Source organism: Vulpes vulpes, chromosome 12, assembly GCF_048418805.1.
Source record: "Vulpes vulpes isolate BD-2025 chromosome 12, VulVul3, whole genome shotgun sequence".
Lineage (NCBI taxonomy): Eukaryota > Metazoa > Chordata > Mammalia > Carnivora > Canidae > Vulpes > Vulpes vulpes.
Window position 1 is genome coordinate 7192304 of NC_132791.1, and position 13813 is coordinate 7206116.

General features: G+C 50.2%; 1 protein-coding gene across 1 annotated transcript in view; it reads right to left on the minus strand.

Annotated features, from left to right (window-relative positions):
* Positions 1-338: 338 nt before the first annotated feature.
* The window catches only part of SNX30 (sorting nexin family member 30), a 115019-nt gene continuing 101544 nt past the window's right edge, over positions 339-13813 (minus strand). The window contains exons 8-9 of the mRNA XM_072727661.1: positions 8357-8509; positions 339-6312 (exon numbers count right to left, since the gene is read on the minus strand). Coding sequence (XP_072583762.1) covers positions 6253-6312; positions 8357-8509 — 213 coding nt within the window. The 3' untranslated portion in view covers positions 339-6252. The remainder of the gene's footprint in view (positions 6313-8356; positions 8510-13813) is intronic.

Genomic DNA, 13813 nt, shown 5'->3' on the forward strand with positions numbered 1-13813 from the left:
GCCCCTAAATATGTGACTCTTGATTTCGGCTCAGGTCACGGGATTGAGCCAGCCCTGCGGGCCTGCCCGCCAATCACGATGGTTACATACAGACACTAGGTGGTTTCTTCATCTCCCCAAATTGGTGCCAGCCGGTAAGATGTAGGAGAAAGTAAACTGAGGATAAATCTACAGAGAAGTGAAGAAGAATAAAAATTGTTCAATGATATTTTTTTCCTAGTGTACCCTGATTCCTGCAGGCACACTCATACCTCCTCTGAGAAAACACGAAAACACAGTACAAGGCACGCACGTTTTCCTGTCATATAAAGTGGTACAAATGACAACAGGACTCGAGGTAAAGAAAGCATCTTTCATAGGTTTATTGGTCCATTACTTTAAGTTAATTGAGGAAAAGAAATCTTTTAAATTTACAAGCTAACAGTTTGTCAAGCAATACAAATTCTTTTGTTTACCTCAAAATGTAATACTAATTTCATAGTAAACAATGGACAGAATTCTTTAATACACAGATATACGAAAAAAAAGTGGACAAAAACCTCGTGCCAGCATCAAAAATGCAACAAAAACTTTTTTTTTCTTTTTACAATCTCTGGGTTCCGTAACAAAGAAAAAGAAAAAGTGACATTCTTTTTTTTAAAGTTTGGTAGCTTCATGAAACAGAGACTTTGACCTGGAAATAAATCCCTTTTTTTGTCTACAGACATTCTTGAGCACATTTTAATTTTTTTTTCACAGCTTTTAATTTGGCTTATTGGCAGCATGGAGAGAAGAGAACACATCTACACGGAGGACTTTATCAATACCTCAGAGTTGAGGGGTGGGGGAAGATTCTTCTGTTAAAATTTTAGATGTAAAGAATGGTTTCTAAAAATAAGAAGTACAGTCCATGCTTTGGACATAACCTAAGCAAAAGTTCTGAATCTCTTTTTCAACAGTTAAAATACAAGTTAGAAAGTTTGCTGGCAGTTTATTTGATAGGAAGAAATCAGAGGTACATCATCTCTCAGTGCATTCCCAACGCACAGACACCAAGGCGTCAGGCACACGGACGTACAACGGACAGGGCGTCTACGGGACCGGACCACAATCTCAGGAGTGTCCAGGTGAATGGTGCTGGCTGTTAGGAGCTGCTGGTTTGTGGTTCCACGAAGGCCCAGCTGACACAGCTGTCATTTTATCACACCGATTCACGTTTTGTTTGCAACCTACTTGCCCCTCCCTGTTTCCACGCTGGGGAAAAAGCCATCTTCCCTTTTCTTCTTCCAGTACCGTTGGGACTGCAGGGCTGGTCTGAGACTACGAACAACCTGTCAAGCAGGCTCACTGGCTTTGATAGGAAAAGCTCTGTCAGAGCGGACTGATGGATGTGAGGCAACACTATAGGTTTCAGGTTTTTGGCATTTCGACCTATGGAGAATTTCTATCTGAAACATGCTGCTCTGACGGCCTCCCCTCACCCGCCCGTGTGCCGGTGACTTTTTAAAAAAAAGCTATTCTGCAGAATCAGGGTAAACCATGAATACTGTCATAATCTGGAGTTCTTTGTATCTCTATGATTTGTCGATGCTGATAACCACATATCCTCTACAATCAAGAGTGTGCCGAAAGGCACTAAAGTTAATCTTTTACACTTTAAAACAAACAAACAAACAAATAAACGAACAAAAACGGCTTAGTGGTCCCTGTGTTTCCTTACGTTATCAAAAATATCATTTGGCAATAGCAACACTTAGCTTTCTCCTCCCAAAAGGCAGCCCTAGTTATGAACCTCACTTTCCTGTTTCCTTAAGAGGGCTGACGATGTTAGACCTCTGTATTATTAGGCTGAACAACCAATTACATTTCTAAAAACTCTTTCTATCCAGAATCTAAAACACACTAGTTGAAGAATAAGGCATATGAATAGGTGTTGACAATGCTCAAAAAGCAGAGTTAGGCTTTCAATAGTCTTGTGGCATTTTTAAAAGTCTGGGTTTGTGGATCTTCAAGTGCTAAATACACAGAGTGTTTCTATATGACACGGATATATTGGTTGGTTTATTGGTTTTGTTAAAATTCTTTTTTTTCCCAAAGCACTTATTTACAGGCTACCTAGAGTAGTAAAAACTACCTGGAAAACGTATTTTTGCTGCCGCACAGGAAGGGCTAGACAGCCATGCCCGGAATGCATTTCAAACACGTGTGACCGAGGAACAGTCGAGCTCCCTGTGACAAAGGCCCCCTCCTCCGCCTTCTCTAATGCAGACAGCCCTGCGCATGCTCTCGTCTGGGCCACTGTGGGGGACCCAGCCATCCGTACCAACAGAAAGCTAACCCCCACTTGGATGGACTCCTGAGAAAAATCAGGCTTCTGGTTTATTCGCTAAATCACAAAACCACGAGGAAGCAGAGAACAAGTCCCACACGCCCGGCTCGGCGTGCCAGTTGGGCCCAGGAGATGGCAGCTTCCTGAAATTTACTGGTAAATGCCACCTGCCATCTGAACGGAGAAAACCTAAGGGGGCACGTCCAATCTGCCGCATCTTGAGGGCTCCGGAGAGCGAGAAGGCAAACCCAAATTCCCAAAAACGTCTCGTGAACGGGCATCGCCAAAGCAAGCGCTCCTGCAGCCCAACAGTTCGAAGCCTCGGTTTCCGCCGTGGGCGTCCGGGCGGCGGGGCGCAGGCCTTCTGCGCCGAAGCCTTCTAACGGGGGCAGCCAGAGGGGAAAGGGCTTCGGACCCTCCCCGAGACCCAAACACACCTGGGGCTGGTGGCGGATCGCACTCCTGCGCTCTCGGGACGGAGCAGAAAGAACAACGACTCTCGGTCCAACGGATGGCGTCAAACCAAAGCCCGGGATCTTGGGGCCGAGGCTGGCAGGCCAAGGCGTGGGGACCCCGGGTGTGTCCCCGGCTCCCACCCCGTCCCGGGAGAGGACAGGGCCCCTTGGAAGTGGGCCACCCTGTTGGGTCAAAACGAAGGTGGCCCCACAAGGGCATTTAACCCCCCCGTGCGGATGGGGCCCCACAGAACACGGAGTTCAGCGACACGCAGGAGACGCTCCAGCTGTGGCTGAAATGCGGCCTGAAGACAAACTTACATTCACCACGGTCCCCGGAGTCGTGTTCGTTATTGTTATTTCACCTAAAGGCAGGAGTCTGGGGAGTTCAGCGAGCAGCACAGTGAAACACGAGCCCATCACCTCCATAATTGCACTTATCTGAGGTCACCAGGAGTCAGTATTAAGTCTTATTAAAGGACAAAGGCCAACCCCAAACCCGGCTGCATAACGTGTTCCCTCCTTGTTCAGGAAGGACAGTGGTTCTTCGCTTTGGGCAGAGTAGCCTAGAATCTTCTGGCGGTTCCAGCACATGAGAAGAAAAGCAGTGTCCCTATCGACTGCTCTCTTTAGCATCGGCATCTCTAAAACCAGCTGGGTTTCTAAGGAATTCTTTCTTCTGCCTCCGCCTGGGTTTTTAACCCGGGGGAATGAACCTTTCACCCCTACCCCTACCCGAGGGACAGTTGACAGGAGATCACTTTCTGTTCCATGGCCATGAGCCCAGGACTCAAAAACCGTCTGAGTCGGTGTGCCTCAGGTCAAGCGTGTCCTCAAGCCAATGCGCCCGGGCTATAAATCCCAGAGAGGAGGCAGCGATCCTGACTTTGTGGGGCCAAGGAGGGCAGGGTGAGGAAGCCCCTACGAGGCCATCTTTGGCACAGAAGTCTCCGAGTCACTTCTCACAGGGCGATCACCTCTGTGCCCACCGAGGTGAAGGGGCAAATGCCCAGGACTGGTGGCCCTCGGGGCTGAGGGAGCCAGCCTCACTGTCCGCCTGCCATCCCTTCTTTCTGGGCCGCCAGCCTGAAGAGTTAAAGGGGCAAGGGTCCCTTCTTGGGATACACCATCACTGGCTCTCCCAGCTCCGCTCTCCGTGCTCCAGAAACATCCCAAAATAGGCAAAGACAAACCCCAAGATGCCTGAACCCCCTCTGAGCTTGTCTTCTGCCTCCAATAACATAAAGAATGACTGCATCCCCCCCCACACACACACTCCCTTTCTGAACATCCCAAAGAGGAACCCCATGGCTTTTTGGAAGGGTTGCCTCTTTCCCAACTAACCTCTACACAGGAACGCTCTCGGGCTTTGGCAACTAGCAGCGGATGAGGTTCTGGTCTTCCCGTAACTCTCTCCATGGTTCTTTCCAAGCACTCATTACACTGGACAACATTTTTAAAGTACACATTCCACCAGGCAAGGCTTCGCACGTTCCTGCAGATGGGCACTTGCTGCGAGGCCAGTCTAGTGCCTTCCACGAAATATCAGGAGGGCCATCGACCCATTATTAGATACACAACCCTGTTCTACCAGCAAACTGTCAGGCCGGACCCAGACATCCAGACCCGCACCAACGTGATGGTTTAGAGGTAGCATGAAACACTGACTCACCACTCAGGGTAGATGGGCCGTCTTTACCCTTCTGCTTCAGTGGATCATTTCTAAGTGTACCAAACTGAAAAATCGCATGGCAGGAATTTAGAATGGCATGAGTGGGTCTGACGGCGTGGGCCAAGTACCAAATTATACAAAAAAAAAAAAAAAATTCAAATTTCAATTGTGACTCATTCAAACAAGATGAAACAGAACCCAGTGGCTCCGGGCTGTCCTCCTGCCGTGCCACTGACATCACAGCAGTGGCTGCCCAAGGTCAACTCTGCAGGTGGAAGTGGGATGGAGCGATTTCGACACGCTGCATGTTGCCCGGTATCTGCGGGTTGACGTGTGTATGCAGCAGCGTTTTGGCACAGCTGCTTTGCTACAAAAATACTCCCGCCTCTTTGAGGCTCAGATTTATAATTTTAGAGGGATGAGCCATAGATGAAAGAACACATTGTGACATAGGTAGCTTCATTTCAGGAGGAAACAAAACGAGTTGCAAGATAGATCCTCTTTGTCTGTTTCGTGTTGATTTGAAGAGCAAGCTTGGTCAGAGTTTGAAGACTTGGGATGCAGCCAGCAGTCCCCAGGAATCTGGCTGCAGACTGAGGAGATTTTAGCTTATCTAGAAGCAAAGAAGTTCTCTGTTACACCTGTCATCTTCGAGGCCCAGCCAGTTACTGACTTTTCTTCCTGACCGGGGAATACCGAGGGTTAAAGCACTTCATATAGAACATTCGCGTTGAGTTTACAAAATCTCGACTGTGTCACAACAGCATACCAGCCTCTCACCGAAAGTTTTGCCCAAACATTCGGTGGACGTGGTAAGAGACATTAAATTAGGAGTTTGGGGTGAGGTAAAGGCAAGCTGCACAGAGCAAATGTGGAGATGGGGCTTGGTGCATGATGCCCACTGAACCCAGCCCCTGGAGAGCTACTCTGACTCCGAGACAACACAGATTCTCCACGCCAGGCCTAATCTCTACTCTGACGGCGTTTAACTAGCAAAAGACAAAACACTGAAGAACTTCACAGAGAAAAAATGCACCTTTTTTTTTTTCCATTTTACGCAAAAACAGTTTCCAATCTACTGCATTCTAGTGTCAGAAACGAGTCTGGGGAGCACTGCCCCCCTCGGCTTCCCGAGGTATCGCGTGAGGACAAGGACGCTGGTGCTCTCCTTCTAGCACAGATGCCTACAGACGCAGACAGAAATGGTCCTGAACGAACCAGAAGCCACAAAACAGGTGCCACTCATCACAAGCAGGCAGCAGGCCACACTCACGGCTATAGGCCACTGTACATTAAGGACTTTTCACGGAGGTGCTGACGCCTCCTCCTAGGCTGAGATGAGTCAATGCCCACAGAGGTCAATTCCAGAGTCACCATGTGTCCATGGAAAATAAGAGCTGCCTTCGATTCACGCCCTTGAAAGGCAAGACCTGGGCTCTCTTCCGCCACAGGCAACTCTGTTATCCCCCAAACAGGAAACTGTAATGAGATGTCAGAATGTCAGCTGAGTTGTCTCGTTCCTCAGCTGCAAATCTCTTTAGTGTTCCATTGAAGAGGTTCCTTCACACCACGGAGGTATGCTTCTTTCGCTGAGAGATGATTATAGCCATACAGACTCCACCAAGGAATAAATACTCATGGAAAACCACTGTCGGACACGGGGTGGGGTGGAGGGGTGGGAGGGGAAAGAAATACACCAAGGAGAGATGCTTCTGTGGCTGTTTTCTCGGTGCCACCTCTCTGGCACTACAGGGAACGTTCTGGTATGGGGTGCCATGCCCTGTGTCGGTAGAAGAGTCTCTGTCCCAAGAAGGAACTTACTTGGCCTCTTGTTTCTCTTGCAGTAGTGGAATAATCGACTCCCACGCCATGAGGCACTGAAATGACAACACACACACATACACACACACACACAGGATCAACATCAGGTTTCAGGAGCAGGCTCTTAATTCTTCTCTGATCTACCCTCTCATTGTCAATCCCCGGGTTACTCTGTCTTATTTGCCATCTATGTAATGCACGTACGTCATGTCCAACGTCTACCCGTATTATCTGTTGCTCTTAGACATGGGGGAGGTAACAGGTGTTCTGCTTTGAATACATCATCCCTGTCTCCACGAGAAAGACAGCAGGGTCTCTAAGTGCACTGTCCCTAGAGCTCATAGCTGGTGAGTGGAAATGTATTCACTGAAAGAAATTATTTCCCATCAAAAAGCTGAAAAGATAGTAGGCCACGAGCCCTCAACAGCCCCACCTCCTCAGGCAGGTTGAAGACACCATTCTAGGTGTGGGTATGATGTGCTAAGGATGCAAATCATATTGGCATTGGCCAGCCACCTGACTCAGAGGGGACGGAAACCCCGCGGACCCCAGATTTGCTTGGATGGGCCACTCTTGGCCCTCCCTAAAGGGTGGGGAGGGAGGGAACTCTATTTATTGAGTGTCGTCGGGCCAACTACCGTCATGTATTTTACATTCACTATTGCTCATCCCTTATAATTCTATGAAGTAGAATTATTACACACACACACATGCACGACTTCATAGATGGAGAAAAACGAGCCCCAGAGAGGTTAACTTGCCCAAGACACAGAGCTAGTAAGCAGCAGAGCTAGTAAAAGGCCCAAACAGATATTCTTTATACCACACTAATCCCCTTTCGTTCTAGATCCTTGCAATGGGCTGTAGTCCGTGGACTTAGAGGGACACTCTCCTGTAGGAGCACCCGACTTGGTGAAATGATCTTCCCTTTAAGCATCTCCTGCACAGAGGCCAGAAGAACCACACAAGGCCTTCCTCAGGAGCAGCTCGGGGTGAAGGGGGACTTTGTGCTGAATCATCTGGGAAGGAGTTCCAAGCAGGCAGGAGGCCTGCTGTTTCATTCAGCAACAACATATCCCCAGTCCCTGGCGCATGGCAAGGACATGGCAGGCGTCCGTTAAATGTACGTGGCAGCAGAGGGATGGTGAGGGAATGAGGGAAGGCGGTACCACTTACTGGTATGTTCTAGGCACTGAGGTATGCATTATTTCACCGTGCCTTCACAATTGTCCCATTTTACAGGTGAAGAGACAGGCACAGAGCGGCACCCCGCCTAAGGCACAGCCAGCAGAGGAATGAAGCCCTGACTTGACATGGATCCTTCTAGGCTGGGGTGAGGAGATGTTTCCAAAATTGTGCTGGGAATGACCGAGTTAATGCTTGTCCCACCTGATTTCAGGGTTACGGGTGCTTGTGGAATTGTGATTGGGCCATTCTTCGTTGCTGATTCTAAGCTTTCAAGGAACATCAGCATTTCTTAGCAGAAATGATCTGGGTTTAGACATGCCAGGAGCAAACTTTGACTGAGGAGACTTTGCTGTAGCTTGATGAGAGCCCTGCGTGTGTGTGTCTGTGTGTGTCTGTGCGTGTGAGAGAGAGAGAGAGAGAGAGAGAGGGAGAAGGGTGCAGAGTCCACATCAAGGGGATTCGTGAAAAAGACCGTTCTTAATAGTTTTCCTTTGTAATCCTTTTTTGGAGGATTATTTACAAACAGTATCTTGATAAGGATTCAGGAAACGGCTAAAGGGGTCTACGGCACCGTGAAAGTGAAGAACCCCTGCGTGCAGAACCACGAAGCAGCTCAGACCACCCCCAAAGCCTCCCCTCCCTGTACCAGGCCGGCACCCCAGGCCTTCTGACGTGGGGGTGCAGCTGACCGCCAGGCCCTGGGGCACGGCCTGTGTGTACCCGGATGGGCCCTGCTCCCCGTCCCAGCGCCTCATCCCACGCAGGTCCACCAAGACCAGACACAGAGGAAGGGGGAGGTGGGGCTGCCAGGCTCTCAGCTCCTGGGTGTCTGGCTGGGCCTCCCAAAAGGCTCTGGCTGTTCCAAGTGCTCCCCTAACGAGAGGACTGGGGTCTCGCCGGTGCACCCGTTACCTTCTCGTAATATTGGATGTTCTTGTCAGCCATTCCCATGAGCAGCTGCCGGAAGTCCTGCCTCTTATTGCTCTGCCACCTTTCCATGTCGGCTTTCAGATCCGCGTTGAAACACTCCATCCGATCCTGACATTTCTCAACGTCTGCGGGCACCTGGAGGGGGATGTATACATGGGTATTCGCACGCGCAACTGGGGACTCCGTGCCCTGGGCTCCCCACCATGAACACACCCCCTCCTCGGGGGGGCATGTATTTGACGGCAGAGCCTTGGGTTTTCAGGTCTAAGAAGGAATTCTGAAAAGCCCACTCCTGACCCCAATCTTCAAACCCAACCAAGCACCACAGGGACTCTTGGGGGAAATACCCACTCTTTACAAACAGGAAGAAGAAACGCTGCAATTCAGAGTCCTAGATCTTTGGCTGTTGCTTTTTTTTTTTTTTTTTTTTTATAAACATCTTAACGTAAAACTGTGTGCAGGTTTCACAAATATCCAGCAGCATTTGGCGCTGCCCCGCTACTCTCCGCAGTCCTATAAGTGAAACAGGGAGAGGCTTCCCCATAACCACAGGAACTATTCCATTACCTGTGACGTCTGACAACGCCTACCCTCATTCACCACACAATTAACTGCAATCACAAGACTATCGGCCCACTTCTTCCTCCGAGCCCCAGGAAAACTAGAGACCTGTCTATGCTTCCCCCCGTCCCGCCCCCAAAATAGCAGATAATCAAAAATGATGAGTTTCAGTTAGGGAATTCTGAGGAAATGGGAGGAAAATCATTTATGTGTGTCAAAAGAATCTGAAACATGAAGAAGAAATGTACAGCAGGCTGGTTCAAGTTTTTCTCAAAGAAGTCTAGAAGGCCTTCTCGAAATGGAACAGTTGGAGAGCCTCGTGGCTACCCAGGTCCCCAGAGCACAGAGCTGGCTCCCCTCCTCACGCAAGAGCTCCACGGGGCCCTGGGGTCGCCCAGGCGGCCCACCTGCCAGATGCTCTGCGACAGCAAATGAGGTCCTGTGCGTTGAGTGATCCCCAAAACTCTCCGAGCCACGGGTGGCCATCAGGGGTCAATCTCTACCCCACAGGGCAGTTTTCTACCCAGGCCCAGTGGGCAAGGAAAGGACCCAGAGAAACCAATAAAGGGAGGGCCAAGGCCGAGGGAGCAGGCCACATTCGGGGCAGGGCGGCGGGTTCACACGGGCGGGCCTGGGAGCCGACGCGGGGGCGCGGGAGGAGTCGGAGCGAAGGCAGCGGGAGGCCGCCTGGGCGATTTAGAAGGAAGGAGCTTTTCTTCAAAGCGGGAGGGAAGCCTTTACAGAGTGCGAAGCCCCTAGAAGAAGGAAGGCAAAGGACTCGACTTTTTTTCTGACGCCATGAGCGAAGTCACTTTTGTCTTTCTCCACGGCCTCGCCCATCACGGTTGCCCAGCTCGGGGAAACTGAGGAACGGGCACACCGCCGCCCCCGCCGTCCCTCTGGAGCCTCCTCCACAAACCTGTGGGTCTCCCCCCCCCCGCCCCCAGGCCCAGGCCGGGCCCTTCCTCCTGCCCGGCCGCTCCCCTCCGCCCGGCCCGAGAAAGTTCCAGTAGCCGCGGCGGGTGGGGCAAGCGAAGCTGTGGGAAGAGAGAGAGACCGGGCCCGCCCCAGAGGAGCTCCCCCAGGGCGCTCCCGGCCGTCCTGAAGACCCGCGAAACTCAGGAGTCGCACCACGGCTCTGGGCCTGATGACGGCCTGGGCCTCGTTCGGGAAGTACCTGGCGGCGGTCGGCAGGTCTTGTCCAGACTGTCCCAGGCCGGCGGGGAAGGCCAGGAGCGTGCCTGGGCACTAGGGGAGGGCACCGCAGCCGGCACCTGCCTCTGAGCCACGGAGGAGCTGGAGAGCGAGCCCGGCGCGGAGGAGGGTCAGGCCTCCTTGAAGAAGGGCCGCTGAGGCCTGAGGCCGGGCGCCTGGGTGGCTCGGTCGTTGGGCACCTGACTCCAATTCAGCTCAGGTCGTGACCTCAGGATCCGGAGATGGAGCCTGGCTTCGGGCTCCATGCTCAGCGCAGAGTCTGCTTGAATTTCTCTCTCCCCTCTCCCTCTGCCCCTCCCCATGCTAGTGTGCACGCTCTGTCTCTCAAATAAATAAATAAATAAATAAGTAAGTAAATAAATAAATATTTTTTATTATTTATTTGAGAGAGAGAGAGAGAGAGCATGAGTAAGAGAGAGCACAACCCAGGGGAGAGGCGGAGGGAGAGGGAGAGGGAGAAGCTGACTCCCCGTGGAGCAGGGAGCCTGATGTAGGCTCAATCCCAGGATGCTGGGATCGTGACCTGAGCTGAAGGCAGACTGAGCCACCCAAGCACCCTGATAAATAAATCTTCGAGAAGAGAAGAGAAAAATGACTGAGGCAACAGTAGGAAGAAGGTAGTGACAGGAAATGCAAGTGAGTGGGTAGACTGTATCTGGACCCGCCTCAGGAATCGCTCACAGGCCATGGCACCCACAAATGGCACAAAGAGAGAACTCCAGCTGGCAAGACGGTGGAGGGCAGTAAGGAGATGAGAAGCCTGGGTTCCCGAGTCCAGGTTTTCTCAGTTTCACTTCACACGTGCCCCCTTTTTAGAAAACAGCAAAGCCTGTGCTTCCTCTAACTATGCAGAAAGTTCTAGAACCAGACTTCCGGAGTTGGAATAGCATGTCTACCACTTCCTACATGGGTGACGTGGGGCCTCTCCAGACCTCAGCTTCTGTTTCTGGATAATACCAAACCACCCTCTAAGGTTCCTAGGAGGTTAAACAAGATAATGTGCATAAAATACTTGGTGCCTGGCATAGGTTAAATGCTCCACAAACACTTTGTAGCTCCGATTGGTGTCCGTGTTGTAAAATTGTTCATAAGAAGATAATCTGCCCTGTGCATAGCCCCCCGACCGAGAATGGATGTCATATGAAAAGGTTTTTCTGTTTTCTAAAAGTAAATATTATTAAATACGTTCTTTCAAACCCTACACCACCCTTCACCTGTACCACCTCACCTCGAGGTTTCGCCAGAGATCAGGGATGAGTCAACACCAAAATATGTTGGCATGAGATCATCCTGGGTGCCCTGGAACCAGGGTGGTGGCTCTACCACCACAAGGGAGAGGACAAATGAGGCCAACCTGGCAGAGACAGAACGACACATGTGGCAACCAACTGCACGTGAGAAATAAGATACCGGAAGTCAGGAGGGAGCCAGCAGCTCATAGCCTGGGTGACAAGGGTGGCAGCAGAGCAGCATAGGGCTTGGGATAAAGGGCAGGTACACAGACCACGGAAAGGAGGCAGTGTACCTCCTCCACAGGAGGGGCTGAGACAACTCAACAACAGCAACAACAATAACCTGATTTTAATATGAGCTAAGGACTTAAATAGACATTTATGCAGAGAAGATCTACCAGTGACCAACGGGCATAGGAAAGGGTGCTCCACGGCCCCAGTCAGTAGGGAAATGCAAACCAAAACCTCAGTGAGGACCATCTCACATCCATTAAGACGGCTACTAACAACAACGACAAAATAACAACTGTTGGCCAGGATGGAGAAAACTGGAACCCCCGCACATGTGTAAAACAGTATGGCACTTCCTAAAAAATAAAGGGGGGGAAAAAAAAGAAGAAGAAAAAGAAAAAGAAAAAGAAAAAAAGAATTGCCCTACAACCCAGCAACTCCATTCTGGGGGTATGCCCACAGGACTGGAAGTGGAGTCTCACAGAGGTATCTGCGCACTCACACTCACCGCAGCATTATTCCCAACAGACAAAGGTAGAGACACCGAGTGCCTGCCTAGAGATGGATGGATAAACCAAAAAGGGTACGTGTGCATGGAGTGGAGCGCTAGTCAGCCTTAAAGAAAAAGGAAATTCTGACGCTTGCTACAACACGGATGAACCCTGAGGACATCATGCTAAGTGGAATAAGTCAGTTAGCAAAAAACAAAGAGTATACGATTCTACTTACAAGAGGTGCTGAGTAGTCAATGTCACAGAGACAGAGACAACAGTGGTGGCCAGGGGGAGGGGAAACGGACGATTTAATGGGGAGAGTTCCAGTTCCCCCAAAATGACAAGAGTTTTGGAGATCCATTACACAACACTGGATTTACTTAACACTGCTGAATTGCACACTTAAAAATGGTTCAGATGGTATTTTTGGTGGTGTGTGTTTTGCCATGATTCAAAAGTTTTTAATATATGGGGAAATCAAAGAGGAGGTTGGGGGCAGTGGTTGAAGGATAGAATTCATGGGGAAGCCTAAGAATGTGCAGGGTTAGTACAGGGGATCAGCCAGGATTACTAAGAAAGATGAGCAGAGAAGCAGAAAGTGAGTCACGGTGGGCAGAGCCATAGAGGCACAAGGATGGAGGGGTGAGGAGGAGGAGGAGAGGGAGGAAGGGCTGAAGAGAAGAGACTATGAGGAAGTGGGAATTGGGATGAACTGTCCAGGAGACCAGCTGAAGGTGCCCAACTTGATGGAGACGAAGGCAGCTGGCGTTCTCCTCACTTTGTCTCTCTCTAGGTGGTGTTCTCGTGACAATCAGTCCACTGACCAGGAACATCTCGCATCGCTTATCTCCATGTTTTCATTTTTCGACTGAGGTGCCGTTAGAGTTGTGCTATCCTGTGTCTGAAGGATGTTGAGACAGAACTATGCAATGCTACTGGTTGGCTATCGCTTATCACAAGACACCAACAAGAAGAGAAATGACCAGGTAAGACCTCAAAAGACAACGCTTCTAAATAGAGACAAGGCTCCATTTTCACAATGGTTCCCTTCTCTCACAGGAGAATTTCCAGTACAGAATAAGCGTAGGTGGAGCAATGGGAGAAGGGAAATGTGGGATGAGCTTAAGCATTTTTTGTGTGTTGGGGGGTCGGGGGGGGGAACAAATTCACTCAACACTCATTTAAACAATGAGCTCTCCCAGGTACCAGGCATTTCCAGGCCCTATAATATAAATCTCTAATAAGTTTCCTCCTCGGAATGAGGCTGCAGATATCAGGTTATCTACTCCCTTGATGACAGTAGGTTAGTAAAGTCCCTAAAGATTATATAAGGCAGACACAATCCCAAGACTTAGGGGAGAGAGGCTTCATGGCTGCTTCGGGACACGTCCCAGGACCAATGATGGAACCAACTCAAGACGGCAGTTTCTCGGCCACACGCTGCTGAGTAAAGGTGGGGCGGAGCTTCCTCATTGGTGCTGTGTGAAATTAGCAGTATTGATCCCCCAGGCCCCTGGGAAGCCAGAGTCCCAGGCTGGTCACCTCATTTCAAGCAACCTGGACTGTTTGTCCCAGTGCACTATACAAATATTTTCATTTTCTACATGAGTCAGAGATGAAACAAAGTTGAGAAAACACTGAGATGGGGTTAAGATCGATAAGAGGCTACTACTGAACTGGGCAAAGAGGAAGTCACCGGTGCCCTG